The 13,596-nt window shown below is 38.6% G+C and overlaps 1 protein-coding gene across 1 annotated transcript in view; it reads left to right on the forward strand.

Annotated features, from left to right (window-relative positions):
- Positions 1 to 10,112, forward strand: part of GAD2 (glutamate decarboxylase 2) — a 52,392-nt gene extending 42,280 nt beyond the window's left edge. The window contains exons 12-16 of the mRNA XM_006025371.1: positions 1,072 to 1,150; positions 2,757 to 2,906; positions 5,232 to 5,339; positions 8,561 to 8,650; positions 9,939 to 10,112. Of these exons, the coding sequence (XP_006025433.1) occupies positions 1,072 to 1,150; positions 2,757 to 2,906; positions 5,232 to 5,339; positions 8,561 to 8,650; positions 9,939 to 10,112 (601 nt within the window). The remainder of the gene's footprint in view (positions 1 to 1,071; positions 1,151 to 2,756; positions 2,907 to 5,231; positions 5,340 to 8,560; positions 8,651 to 9,938) is intronic.
- Positions 10,113 to 13,596: the final 3,484 nt, after the last annotated feature.

Genomic DNA, 13,596 nt, shown 5'->3' on the forward strand with positions numbered 1-13,596 from the left:
AAAGAGAGCGGAATGAGGGTAAAAGAGTTGTGTGAGATAATCCAAAATTCATTGCCACAGCCATTTTAGGGCAGATCCTCAAATTGAGTTCATTTTCATAGTTCGTTTGAAGCCAGCGGAGCACTGACGATTTATGTCAGCTGACCTTCTGGCCTTTGTGGTGAAAATTCTCAAGAGCACCTGAGTGACTGAGGAGCCTAAACCTCTTTTGAAATGTGGCAAAGGCCAGAATTTCAAAGGTTCATATGGTATATCTAAACCAAGGAGGCTGCGTGCTCTGGCTGGACATCTCTGAACCTGACTCCCATCTGCTCCCAATTCCTGGCTGCAAGCTTGATAATATGTTGGTGAGGCTGCTCCATGGACATCTCCAGTGGCTGCTTTCAAGCACACCAAAGACTGAGGTTTCAAGAGTGGACTCAGAGGGAAGCCCCAGAATGGCCTTGTTGGCATATTTTGGAGTTTGGAGCATGTCAGCAGGAGTGGGTGGGCAGGGAATGTTCAAGAGCAGTGCTATCATGCCCCTTACATATCTGAAGATGCAGATAAAAGTGACTAAGTGAATTAAATGCTCAGCTCTCACTGAAATCAATGGGAATGGAGTACCACATCTGTTAGGTAGTTTGGAAAATCCCACTGGACACCTATCTGTATCTTTAAATATCTAAAATACCTTTGAAAAAAATGGTCCTAAAAGTCATCTGCAATAGTGACTATTATTCGAAAGTATAGATGACTCCCTAGAAATGTAGAACTTGCAAAGTCTAGAGAATGGCAAACTTATTCTAAATTAAATATCCAGGCAACTCATCCAGGATCTTTTAGTCCTAACTATACAACAACATTTATTCAGGAAAGAAGCATGGATGAGTAAATTTACATCTATGTTAAATGGCAATGATGGGCCCTTTCTGAACATTTCACACTTCTAAAAACTGCTGGTCTTATTTGCAACTTTGGTTCTTGAGGAAAAGTAGAGCCCTATATAAGTCTTGTTATTTTCATTTATTACCATCTTACTGATCTCCCCCTTGTGTATAATTCTCAGTTTAAAGTTATTCATTGTTGTAGGGCCAATTCTGTGACATGGAATCCACACAAGATGATGGGCGTCCCGTTGCAGTGTTCCGCCCTGTTAGTTAGAGAAGAGGTACGTCTTCCTCTTGCATCTTTTGCATTTTTCTCCTGAATATTCTGGATACTTGCTTTATAACTCTCATAGCTGGTGTATGTTAACATGAAACTGAGATAAAGCTTTTAGTCACTTGTTCAGCCTAGGAATATATAAAGTAGTTAAAATGACTGCATAGTAGAAAAGATGGATCTAATTAATGGAGATAATTTATAGGGAAGTTGTGGTTTTGTATTAGATATATATGGCGCTAAGACATGCACTCAGTCAGTCATACAACCACCATTCATTTCTGTGCAGAGTATAGACATAATTGAAGGCACAATGTGGCCCATTTACAGTTATGAACTGTATACATAATACTATGTTCAGTGTCTAAACAACCAAGAGTTATGGCTCTTTCAAATACATATGCTTAAATATTACAACCATACATGGGTGGGGGTGGGGGTGGGGTTGAGAGAGAGAGAAAGAAAGAGAGAGAGAGAGAGAGAACACATGCACAGGCATGAGAATAGGGTGAGACCAAAAAGAAAGTACAGGTTCATGTGTGATAAAATATATGCATTCTATTTAATACTGGAATAGCTAAACCTGGAAGATTTACCCTTTGAGCCTGTAATCTTCCTGTAAGCACCAGCTCCAGGGCCAGATGCTAGCCAACTACTACTTATTAGACCAGTTATGAAAAAGCTGGATGCTGCATTGCTAACAGCTATACAACAGATTGTACACAAAGTGACTGCACTTAAAACAGAAAGAGCAGAGCTCAGATCTATTTGCTCTGTGGTCAGTTCTGTGAGACAAGTCCTATCTCAGTGAAGTTAGTATCAGCCCAGCCTACAGTGAGAGCAGATATGTCACAAAATAGAGTGGAGCCAATTGTTTTGCCTTCATTTCTTTAATCAGATTTTTTTTGAGCTACATATACAGGTAAATCCAAAAAATAAAAGGCCAAATTCTCTCTCCTTGTTGACTGCAAAATGCAATGTTATGAAGCAGTCTAAGGATGATCTTTATAAAGACTTCAATAGAGCCATGATTTGGTTCAATTTTCATCATGCATAAATATAAAAAGGAAAATTAAAACATTGTTAGCTTCATGCTTTTCCTGATACAGCTGCCCTTGCCTTAGCCAACCACTAGCCCTCATCCAAAGGATATGCACATTATAAGGTTGCCTTTCAAAACTTTATTTTTCCACCTCTCACAGGGTCAGACTAGAACCACTCATCTTCAGAAGCAGCACTTAACTCCTTGTTTAACTCAATACTTATCCTAGTCTACTCAAGTCTTCCACACCACATATAGCTCCTATAATCCCCTGATTTATAGCTTAAGGGGAGCAAGGGCCTTATATAGACCATCTTCATTGGAATTACCTGCAACCAGAGAGAAAGCACAGGAAAGAGCATTCTGGATACAGACTCAAGGAGTAGTATGGCATTATTTGCAATAGTCATTGCAACTGACTTGGCCAACCTGCCTTAAGCGAAGGAATGCCTTCCAAGGTCACTTGGACAGGTTAAGTAAGGGAGAGAAAAAAAACTGATCAAGAAAGAAAGCTAAGTAGTAAACTTATGCACATACCAGCTTTCCTAAATCACATCTCTGCTTCTTTAAGGGATTGATGCAGAGCTGCAATCAAATGCATGCTTCCTACCTCTTTCAACAAGATAAACACTATGATTTGTCCTATGACACTGGAGACAAGGCTTTACAGTGTGGACGTCATGTTGATGTCTTCAAGCTATGGCTGATGTGGAGAGCAAAGGTAAGCAAATATCTAATGCATTTGAATCAAAGCAGTGAACACCAGACACCGCTCTACTTTCTATATCAACATTTTAGTAATGGTTTTTATCTGAACTTCCCACATAGTAGATGAAAGAAAGAACAATAATAAGATATTCTTTTTATTATTATTGATATTTTTCCTTGTACTTCACCTTTATCCATTTTAGCTACAAAGGACCGTAAATGATTATGAAACTCAGACTCAGTGATAAAGCACAGCATTTGCCATGTCTAACTTTAACAACCTGATAGTATAAATATTTTGTTTAAGTATAATGAGGCCAGAAAGTTTCTGGGAATGCAAAGATCTTTCATTAATGATGTTCTAAAATTAAACATGGCAAATCAAGGACTAGAACACCTGGTTCCATTTCATGCAGTAATTATAGCAGAATTATTTTGCTAATATGGGGAAACTAATTAAAATCTGCTCTTTTGCATTCATGGCTCTGAGAAATCTAAAAGCACTGACTCTCATGAATTAATGTGTCCTTGTTTTTAAAATGTTGCCAAATAAATATTTTAGTGTATGAATTTATGTTATTGTATCAAACTTAGATTTATTCAGTGCAGTTGATTGTTCCCCTCCAAAAAAGGACATACAGGGTGTATCTACACGTGTGTTTACATGCGCCTAAACGTAATGCACCTTTGCTTAAGGCACGTTGAGGAGATTTAGGTGCACGTCTACACGTGGACATGCTAATGCTCATTAAGGTGCATTAAATTTAGGCACAAATAGCTAAGTTACATTAGCCCACATGCAGCTGCATTAATGTGCATTAAGTGTCTACACATGGGCTAATGCAACTTAGTTATTCGTGCCTAAATTTGATACTTGCTTTATGCAAGTATCAAATTTAGGCATGATTAACCTAAAATCACCATTTTTAAGCTGCATTAAGGGTGCACACCTGTGGACACGTGCCCCTAATGCTCCTTAAAAATGATGAGTTTAGGCTAATCTGACTTATAAGAGGTACATGTAGATACACCCACAGACCCTCATATACCTTATTAAAGTTCTGAAAAACATTCTGGGACAGATCTTTGGTACCAACATCAAACTATACTGCAGCTGTGGAAAACTACAAAGTTAGATACAAGCCATCTTTTGTTATCCTGGTCTTCAAGTCACTAGGTACCAGTCTAGCCACAAGATTTCAAAAGAAAACTCAAGCTTCAATTGAGCTTTGCTACCCAAAATAACACCCTATGAGCTGCTGGAGTAGTTGGGTGTCCAGAGCACAAGGAAATCCTGGTCCCACCCTCCTTTTGGCCAACCCCGCTTCACCTAAAGCCATGCTGGCTTTATACTTTTGCAAGATTCCTTTATACAAAGGACCACTGAAAAGAGTTTTCAATGTGTTTTACACTGCCAGAGCAGTACATACAGTATTAGACTGGTAGGGCTGAGAGTCTGATCAGCTGTTATAGACTGTTTTTCCTATAGGCTTTACAGTTACCATATGTCTTATACTACTTTTTCTGTCCCCACACCCCACTTCTATTTAACAAGGAACATTTATATAAAAATAGAACCAATGTTTCTCTTTTTATCCAATTTATCCTTTCCAGCTGCTTATTCAGCATAAGTCTTTATTTGTGGCATCACAGCTGGTGACTGAAGAAGTGATTATGATGTTACAAACAAAGATTATGACTTTAGCTGGAGAAAAACCAGAAAGGACTGCTGGAGCAAAACAAAGATCTCTAATCCATACTTTATCAAATAGAAAAGAAGAGAGAAAATCCTATAGAGATACTGCTGCACGGAACAGAAAATGCATTTTTCACCAGGCATTGGACTGATCTGTAAAAGCATATTTTTAATTTTAAACCTGGATTTTCTGTAAAAATGTCATTCCTGTAGGCTTAAATCATCAAGCTACAAGCTAGAGAGCAAGTTTATCCACCATGTAACTCAACCCTGACCAAGAAGAAATTTGTGCTCCTTTCCTATCCAGTCATACCTATCAGGTCCTTAACCTCTCTGCAGAGACTACCAATAAAGCTGGCTACTAGTGAGAGATATCATCATGTTCCACCAGAAACAAGACTGATATTGCTCAATTACTTCTTTTGGATAACTTATTGAAAGTTCTGACTCCAAAAGGAATCATCTAGAACCAGCTAGGGTTGGTTGTTCACAGCAATCTCAGCATCTTGGAACCAGAATTTTACAAGAAAAAGTAATCTGTACCACTGCTTTTCAAAATGCTATATATTCCTTTCACAGTATCAATTAAAATATAGACAGACATAAGCTTCATGTTTTTTCTTTTCTTCCTTTTTAATGCAGGGAACTATAGGATTTGAAGCACAGGTTGACAAGTGCTTGGAACTTGCAGAATATCTATATAATAAAATAAAGAACAGAGAAGGTTATGAAATGGTGTTTGATGGAAAGGTACGTGTTCTGACTTGCTGTCACTTTAAACACGTGGTTTATACCAAATAAACATAGGCTGGCTACATCCATTCAAACGATCTGAGAGAGTCCACTTTAAATGCCTTCAAGACACAGTTGGATGTTTATCTTGCTGGGATCCTATGACCCCAGCTGACTTCCTGCCCCTGGGGTAGGGGGCTGGACTCAATGATCCTCCGGGGTCCCTTCCAGCCCAAATGTCTGTGAAAGTCTCCGTGCAGCACAATATGGGATTATGAAGGGGGTATGTCATGCTCCCTGCTCAGCTGGAGCAGTAGACTCCAGCCTGAGCAACACACTGGCTCCCTGGAAAAAGAGCAGGGCTGGGAGCAAAGTTTCCTGGGAAGCTGGAGGACCGTGCTTTAGTTTCTCGCAGAAGGTAAAGTATACAGACATACGCACTCCCAGAAAAAATTCTTCCAGAAGTAATATAACCCTAGTTTTTCCCCAAGGTATTTTTTAGGACTGTGTGAAGCTTCAGTCCTTGATCAATTCGGCAGAAATTTGGCCTGATTCAGCAGCTGAATCTCCAAATCCAATTCAAATCAGGAGACCCTTTAATTTCTCTGAATCGAATCGGAACCCTCCAAATCAATTCAGAGAAACTCAGAAAGATTTGGAGATATGGACATAGACACAGCTTTAAATGTTTTTTCTACATACCTCTAGGTACCAGGCAGCTCATGAATGCTGAGATGCTGGGGAAGATGCAGCAACCCACAGGAGCATGGGAGGCTCCCCAGCACGCTCGGCAGGAGACCCAGAAGTGGACCAGAAGCACTTGCGGTCAACTTCTGGGTCTGCTGGGGAGTGCACAGGGGGGGCCCTCCTGGGCCCCCCCAGCTTGGTGACTGGTGCCTCCTGGATCTGGGGGGGCACTCTGGGTCCCCCTGCAGCTGATCACTGAGCCAGGCAAGGGCACAGGTGGGCCCCCTGCACACTCCCCAACAGACCTGGAAGTGGACCAGAAGTACTTTCAGTCCACTTCTGGGTTCGCTGCTGAGCACGGGAGGTCCCCCCATCCCACACACGCTTCCGTGGGACACTCCATCCGCCCCAGCATCACAGCGTTCATGAGCCGCACTAGTACCTCAAGGTACGTAGAAAAAACATTTAAATCTGTGTCTGTGTCCAAATTGTTGATTCTCCAAATCAGCAACGAATCTTCAGATTTGGACTTGGCCGAATCAAACTGGGGACAGTAACCTGAATCAACTAATCAAATCACTGTCCCCGATTTGGGATGAATCTGAATCCAGATTGAATACGGCCTGCTTCACACACCCCTCATATTTTTCTCCCAAGGTAGCCATTTTTGCTCTGATAGAAAAATCCCAAACATCTATACACTTGTAGTTTCCACTGGGAAAGCAGTGACTCTTCCAGTAATAACTGAATGTCTGTACATGGCCATAGTCTGAAGTAGAGATGCGACTGATAGGACAATCTGATTAACTCATACATGATGGAAGATTATTACCTATGGGGTCTATGGGCAAGTCAAGGAGGCAACTGAGTAGAGAACTGCTGAGTAGAAAATTTCATCCTTACCCAGATGAAAGATAGTGGTCAGCTTTCACTGACAGTTCAGGGCATGTGGGCAATGCATGGTGGTGCTCCCTGGCTTGGTCCAGTGTGATGAAGACATGCCCTTAAGCTAAAACAATAGTAAAAGATTTAACATCAGAGTTTAATTGGACAATGGGTCTGCAATTTCCTAATACAGATAACTGTTCTCTAACACAGACTACAATGCTCCATGTGACTAAAGAATAATCTTGATAACTGTGAGATATGTTTTGTCAACATCTCCAGAAGGAGCCACATTCAGAAATGAAGCTAGATGGAAGCTGTCCTGATGTCACTTACCCATTTCTGTTTATTATTGTATTGCAGTAGTGCTTAGCAGCTCCTAGGGAGCTTGGGGCCTTATTGTGTAAGATGACATAAATATGTCATAAAAACAGTCCTTACCCCCAAAAGCTTAGAGTGTAAAACTCTCTGCTGTCTCCTGCAGTAGGTGTGTTGCTCAAGTTCAGATTCCCTTGTGTAATGACCTGCAAGGAACTCAGAGGGGGGAATGCCATTTGCAGAACCTCCTTAGACTTATTTTTTTGGGCCTCAGCTGAACAGTTCACTCTTATCTTGCAGAGTGCTTAAGTCTTATTGACGCAGGACTAAGGCTGAAGGATAACTGCTGGGTCACTGAGTCAAATCCCATATAATGAAAACTTAAAGTGCTGTCTTAAGACCAGTTAATTTTTTTGTCCTTATTAAGTATATTGCAAACCTGTTCCCTGCTCTGATGGTTAAAATTTAGCATGCTGTTAAGAGTTTTGCCAAATAGGTAGTGACTATAACTATGTGCTTAAATGCTTCCCTCAATTGGAACTTTAGATTTATACTCACTTGTTAATGTATAACTGATTCCCCTTACCTCCAATATCAATACTAATTTTGGTTGTGTTAAATGAGATAAAGGCATTGAAATTGGTGTATCCAACACATTTAGTAGGCAGCAAAGAGGAACGTAGCAAGACAAGAAAAGCAAGGAGTAGGAATCAGTTAAATGTAAAAAAGTGAGAGTCAGAGAAGGCTGCTCCTTGTTTTGTACTTCTCTTCTTCTGGATGCAAAATATTTAAGTTAGACCCTGTAAAACTCCATTGTCCTCACACATTAGAAAGGAAGCTTAACTGCATCATCAGAAAGTCTAACTGAGCATCAAGGAATTTCAGTGAGTACAAAGGAATCTAGCTTGCACCCTTTATTTATCTCCTCTGACCCTGGTCTACTGGACTAGAATTATGTATTATGCATTCGTATGAAAAAATGAATCAGAACAGAATATGCTATTGTTTAGGTGATATATAATAGACACCCGCTTCTGGGGAGGCATCAACCTGACACTCCATTTATCCTCTAAAAGGGACAACACACAGAATCTAGATGTCTGCCCACAGGGAAAAAAATATATATGCACAGCTGAGGGATGCATATCTGCATCTGACATCTTTGAGATATTGCCTAAAATTATGCCTCCTATATTAATAATGACGATGACTCTGTGTTCTGCAATAATGAAAACCATTGATTGTTGTTGTAAGATGATGTATGAAATAAGGCAAAGGCATGAATTTAATTGCAATTAAGATATTATGAGTTTTTCTAACAGTGTAGGCTATTATTATTTTGTGTTTAGCCCCAGCACACAAATGTCTGCTTCTGGTACATACCTCCCACTCTACGAGACATGGAAGACAATGAAGAAAGAATGAACCGTCTTATGAAGGTAAATAAGACAGGCTGAAATGTTACGTGATCCAAAATGGGACTATGATGGGAAGTGGCCCATACAATAATCTTGTTCTCAGGGAAGCACTGCGATGAGTACTTACTTACATTTTTATAAACAAGAAAATCATTAAAATTAATAAGAAAAGATTCATCACTTCAAAAGTTCATTTTAGTTATGTCAGTTTTTCAAGGTAATTAGGCTTACAAAATATTCCTGTTATTCAGTTGATTTGAATACTGTCTTCTCTATTCTATATCCCATGTATTTACCTATTCTTTATCATACTTATTTAGACTATGGTCATCCTTGTCATTGATGGTATAAATTGCAACAGATAATTCCAAAATATGTAACAATCTGAACACAGATTTATTTTGATTATGCAATTGGAGGTCTGCCACATGAAAACAAGAGGGAAAGTGATTATACCGATATGTTGGAAGAGTTGACTTGTATTAATTGCATTTGTGTCAGCAATACTAAGTATTATCAAACTGGTTAGTGTAGCTGTGAGCCATTTATTTTCAATCTAAAGAACAGTTTATACTTTTGCAAGGTGTCTTGACAGCCTTCATGATGTCATAAAATCCCAATGCCTAAGAGGACTGCAGTTCAGATTCCTCATACTTTTTATAGGCTGTGTTTCCTGGCTGATTATATCTCTTCTGATGCATTATGGGGATATGGTGAGAAGGAGATGATGTATCTTTGGATTCCCATGGTCACCATACTTCATGAGATAAAATCTGATTTGGGGTCTGGTCCATAGGGGACAGTGGGAACGTGAGGGTTATCAAACTGTAGCTCCCCTGAGACAGATCTAAACAGAAAGGTACCATATTGTGACTGAACTGTTTTATGTTTTGGCTGAAAGTCACAAACTTTTCAGCTTTCACATTTGCTTATCCAACAATATCACAATTTTCCTCAAAAAGGTAGCACTTTTCTCAAAAGAAATAGTTGAAAGTCCAACTTTCTAGCAAAAAACATCTTTGACGGGATTTTTCTACCAGCCTTAATAATCAAATTGGTGAATTAGGGTTAAAGTCAGAAGAAAAAAAAAATCTCTCTTTGATTTTTGCGTGAGCACAACAAGATCTAATGTTACCACTAGGTGAGATCCTTACTCAGTTGTTCTCATTTTAGTCACGATTGAGCTTGTTATATTTTAATGATTTTTGTGTATTTGTTTGTTTGTTTTTACTTTCCCCCTTTTTAGAGAAAGAACAAATAAGGTGTAGAATTGGAAATATTTCTCAGATTTTGTGCCGTGTCTTTGTAGGTAGCTCCACTGATAAAAGCCAGAATGATGGAATATGGAACTACAATGGTGAGCTATCAGCCACTGGGAGACAAAGTGAACTTCTTTCGGATGGTGATCTCAAACCCAGCAGCAAGTCATCAAGACATTGATTTCCTGATTGAGGAAATAGAACGTCTGGGACAAGATTTATAATATTCTGATTTGAAAGGCTGTTCCAGAATATTTAGGTAGACAATTAAGTTGTCACAAACTGTGCGAATGTATTTGTAGTTTGTTCCAAAGTAAATCTATTTCTATATTGTGGTGTCCGAGTAAAGTACAGTTTAAAATCAAGCAACATGGCTCCTTTCAAAATCCTGTCTTGAGTTTTAGAATACCTCTTCAATAATTAGCTACAAAAAGGCTGCATTCAAACAGATAAAGAATAACAGAAGAGACTTGAAATATTTTCCCCAAATTTTAATACAATTAGTAAATAACTATTTTAGGTTAAAAGTAGATTGAATGATGCCAAATTTGCCCCTAAATAGCAACAAAATCAAATTTGGGGGGCAGTTAGAAGCATAAAGTCCGCAAACTGTGTGTTTAAAAGTGAAAAGTTTGCCTTTTTCATAGTATTAGAACAGAATTTCTAATTTACCTATAGCAACATTTCAAATGTATTTAAATAGGTATAATTTTACAAAAGGAATATATATATATATATATATATTAAAAAAGCCTATTTTGTAAACTATAGATTTTTATTTTATATGGGTTATAAAAACTTCAGGGGCAGAAACTGAAAACTAAATAAGATTTTTTTTTCTTTTTGATCAAAGTACATCAAATAGTTAGCAATGCTTATTTTGAAACATAAGCCCACATAAATTCTTAAAAGATACTGATGCCTCATTCTACATGCTACATGGATAGTACATCTCCCAGGTTTATTACTGAAAACCTCAAGAGTACTCCAGCTCTTAAAAACACTTAATCAGATCAATTACAGTACAATAATAACATGCTATTATTCTTAATTATGTTTCCTATATGGCCTAACTAAACAGAGGCACACTCAATTTGCAGTGCTAACCAAAACCGAATTAAGATTATTTTTGGATGGTTTCTTTCTTCTATTTAAAAAACAATCTACTGCAAAAGGGCCACATTGGATGTGTCTACATGAGATGCCCACTGCACAGTTGTTACTGCGCGGTCATTTAGTACTTGCATAACCAAGTACTAAATGACTGCAGAGTAACCAGCATTACTGCACATTAGCGTCCCAGCTACCACAGTTGCCTAGTGATGCTTACTGCACAGTAGCTCATTACTCCTGCACAGTACTATTGCGCAGTAGTGTCACATCACGGTTCGTGCCTGCTGACGCTACTGCGTAGTAAGTGTTTCATGTAGACACAGCTACTGTAGACTAAACACAGGTATTGGAACCATCTTTCATATTTCATAAACCAGAATTTATTCAATAGAGACAAAAATAAATTTGAAAACTAGAACTGACTGAACTCTAAGAATCAGAGCCTGTACAGTTTCACAGGGTAATGTGAACTGGGTAAAGACAACTGGGATGTAGGATAAGTAAGATTTATAGGATATTTCAGGGTAGGGCCCTAAATCAGAAGCTTGTATAAACAGGATGACAAATGGTAGAACCTAAGTCTCTCACATAACATTTTTTCTAATCACCCCCAGTATTTGAAAAGGCATCTTACTGCAATTGATATCTAAATGCTTTGAGATATTTCTAAATTCTCCTAACATAGTTCTTGAAGAATTAACTATGCCCACTTAAAAATCACTGGTGCAAAATCCCACATAAACAATGCAGGTGTCTTTGAGGGGGAAACTGAAATTCAACTTCCTTCCTCTTGACATTTGAAAAGGTTTAGATCAGTATTTCATGGGACAGAGCTGTCCATTTATAACCTTATTGAAGTTTTGGGTTTAGCTATGACTGAAATCTAAATGACTACTTTTGTTTATAATGCAATATTATTTTGCTGTCTTTAAAATACTTGAAGAAAATAAGGGAAGCATGGTTTAACTTCATCTAAAGCATATATAAATGGGGTATTGATTTAATATAATGTCATAACAACGTGAAATAAGAGGAGGAAATAAATTGTGTCTGTAATTGTGTTGCCTTTATTATATTGATAGTACTGTTTTGTCACCTCAGATTGAGGCTGTGCACTTTAGATTTAAACTGTACAGTGTTGCAAATCAACATGTGTTGCTGTATAAGCTTGTACAATATATTATTGATATGTCATTTTGTGTGGTAGTAGTATTGACTCTTGATATTGTAAGAACTGCATTCACAACAGTCCCTATACTATATCTTTGCTCAGTACTAATTCCTCATCAGCTTTAGAGCAGAACATTTGCTTCATCCAAGGGAATGCCCACTGCAGTTTACAATGCATAAGATGTCTATGAAAGCTTTAGAGGAGATAAGAGTTCTGCTAACGAGGACTAAAGCTACATGTTCCAAACAGCTCACAAATTGATAGGCTGTAGCCGCTACAACACTGAGAAGCAGAGCACATTATATTCTTTTTTTCTTGCTTAGAAAATAGCAAAGAACCAAGTGTAAAAATAGTACAGGGACAATGGTGAAGGTGTTCAGTAGCCTGGTTACATCTTGCATGTGCTATTCTGTTTTTAAATAAGTACAAATAGTGTATTTATTAGTTCTGTGTGCCAATCCAAGATATACATCCCGTGTTTCATGAAAACCAGCATTTTCCCATGTTACTATGTTTATTGCAGCCAGGAAAGAACGACATTGCAACTTGTTCTTCTTGTGTTTGACCAAAGTATTTTATCCGTGTTGTTGATATAAACCCAAATAAAAGTGTAAAAAGTGACTTGGCTACATTTGTGAAGCCTACATCATTGAAGGCTGCTATAAACAGAAAACTGACATCTTTTGTGCCATCCCTGAGCAAATATCCCTATGATGAGAGTATTTTCATTCTCAATCTCTTCTTATTGCAATTGAGACACCTTCTATGAAATATGATCTAACTGTAGGTGTATATTAAAAGATCTAACTGTAGGTGTATACTACAGACCACCAAACCAGGGTGAGGAACTTGATCTAGAGTCTGCCCGAGAACTAACAGAGACTGCACGTGCACAGGACATGGTCATCATGGGCAACTTCAATTATCCAGACATCTCTTGGAAGGAACACTCGGTCAAGTCAAATCAGTCATGTTACTTCCTGACCTGCAACAAAGAGCTTTTTCTGACTCAGGAAGTGCATGGGCCAACCAGAGGTAATGCTCTTCTAGACTTGGTCCTGGCCAAAGAAGAGGACCTGGTGACCAACTTTAACACAGAGGGCAGCCTGGGCAATAGCGACCATGAAACCATTACATTCATGGTCGGTCACAAGGCAGAGAAATCAGATAGCAGGCTTGAAGTTTTGGACTTCAAAAATGCAAACTTCAACAAGCTCAGGTCACTAGTAGACAATGTGCTGTGGGACCAGGCACTGAAGGTGAAAGGAGTACATGAAGATGGTCGTTCCTAAAGGACACGATTCTTGAAGCACAAAGGAAGTCCATTCCCATGCAGAGGAAATGTAGCAAAAGGGCTGGGAAGTCATCTTAGCTAAACAGGGAAATCACGGTCCTATTAAGAAAGAAGAAAGAGACATACGGAC

This window comes from Alligator sinensis, unplaced genomic scaffold (assembly GCF_000455745.1).
Source record: "Alligator sinensis unplaced genomic scaffold, ASM45574v1 scaffold455_1, whole genome shotgun sequence".
Classification (NCBI taxonomy): Eukaryota; Metazoa; Chordata; order Crocodylia; family Alligatoridae; genus Alligator; species Alligator sinensis.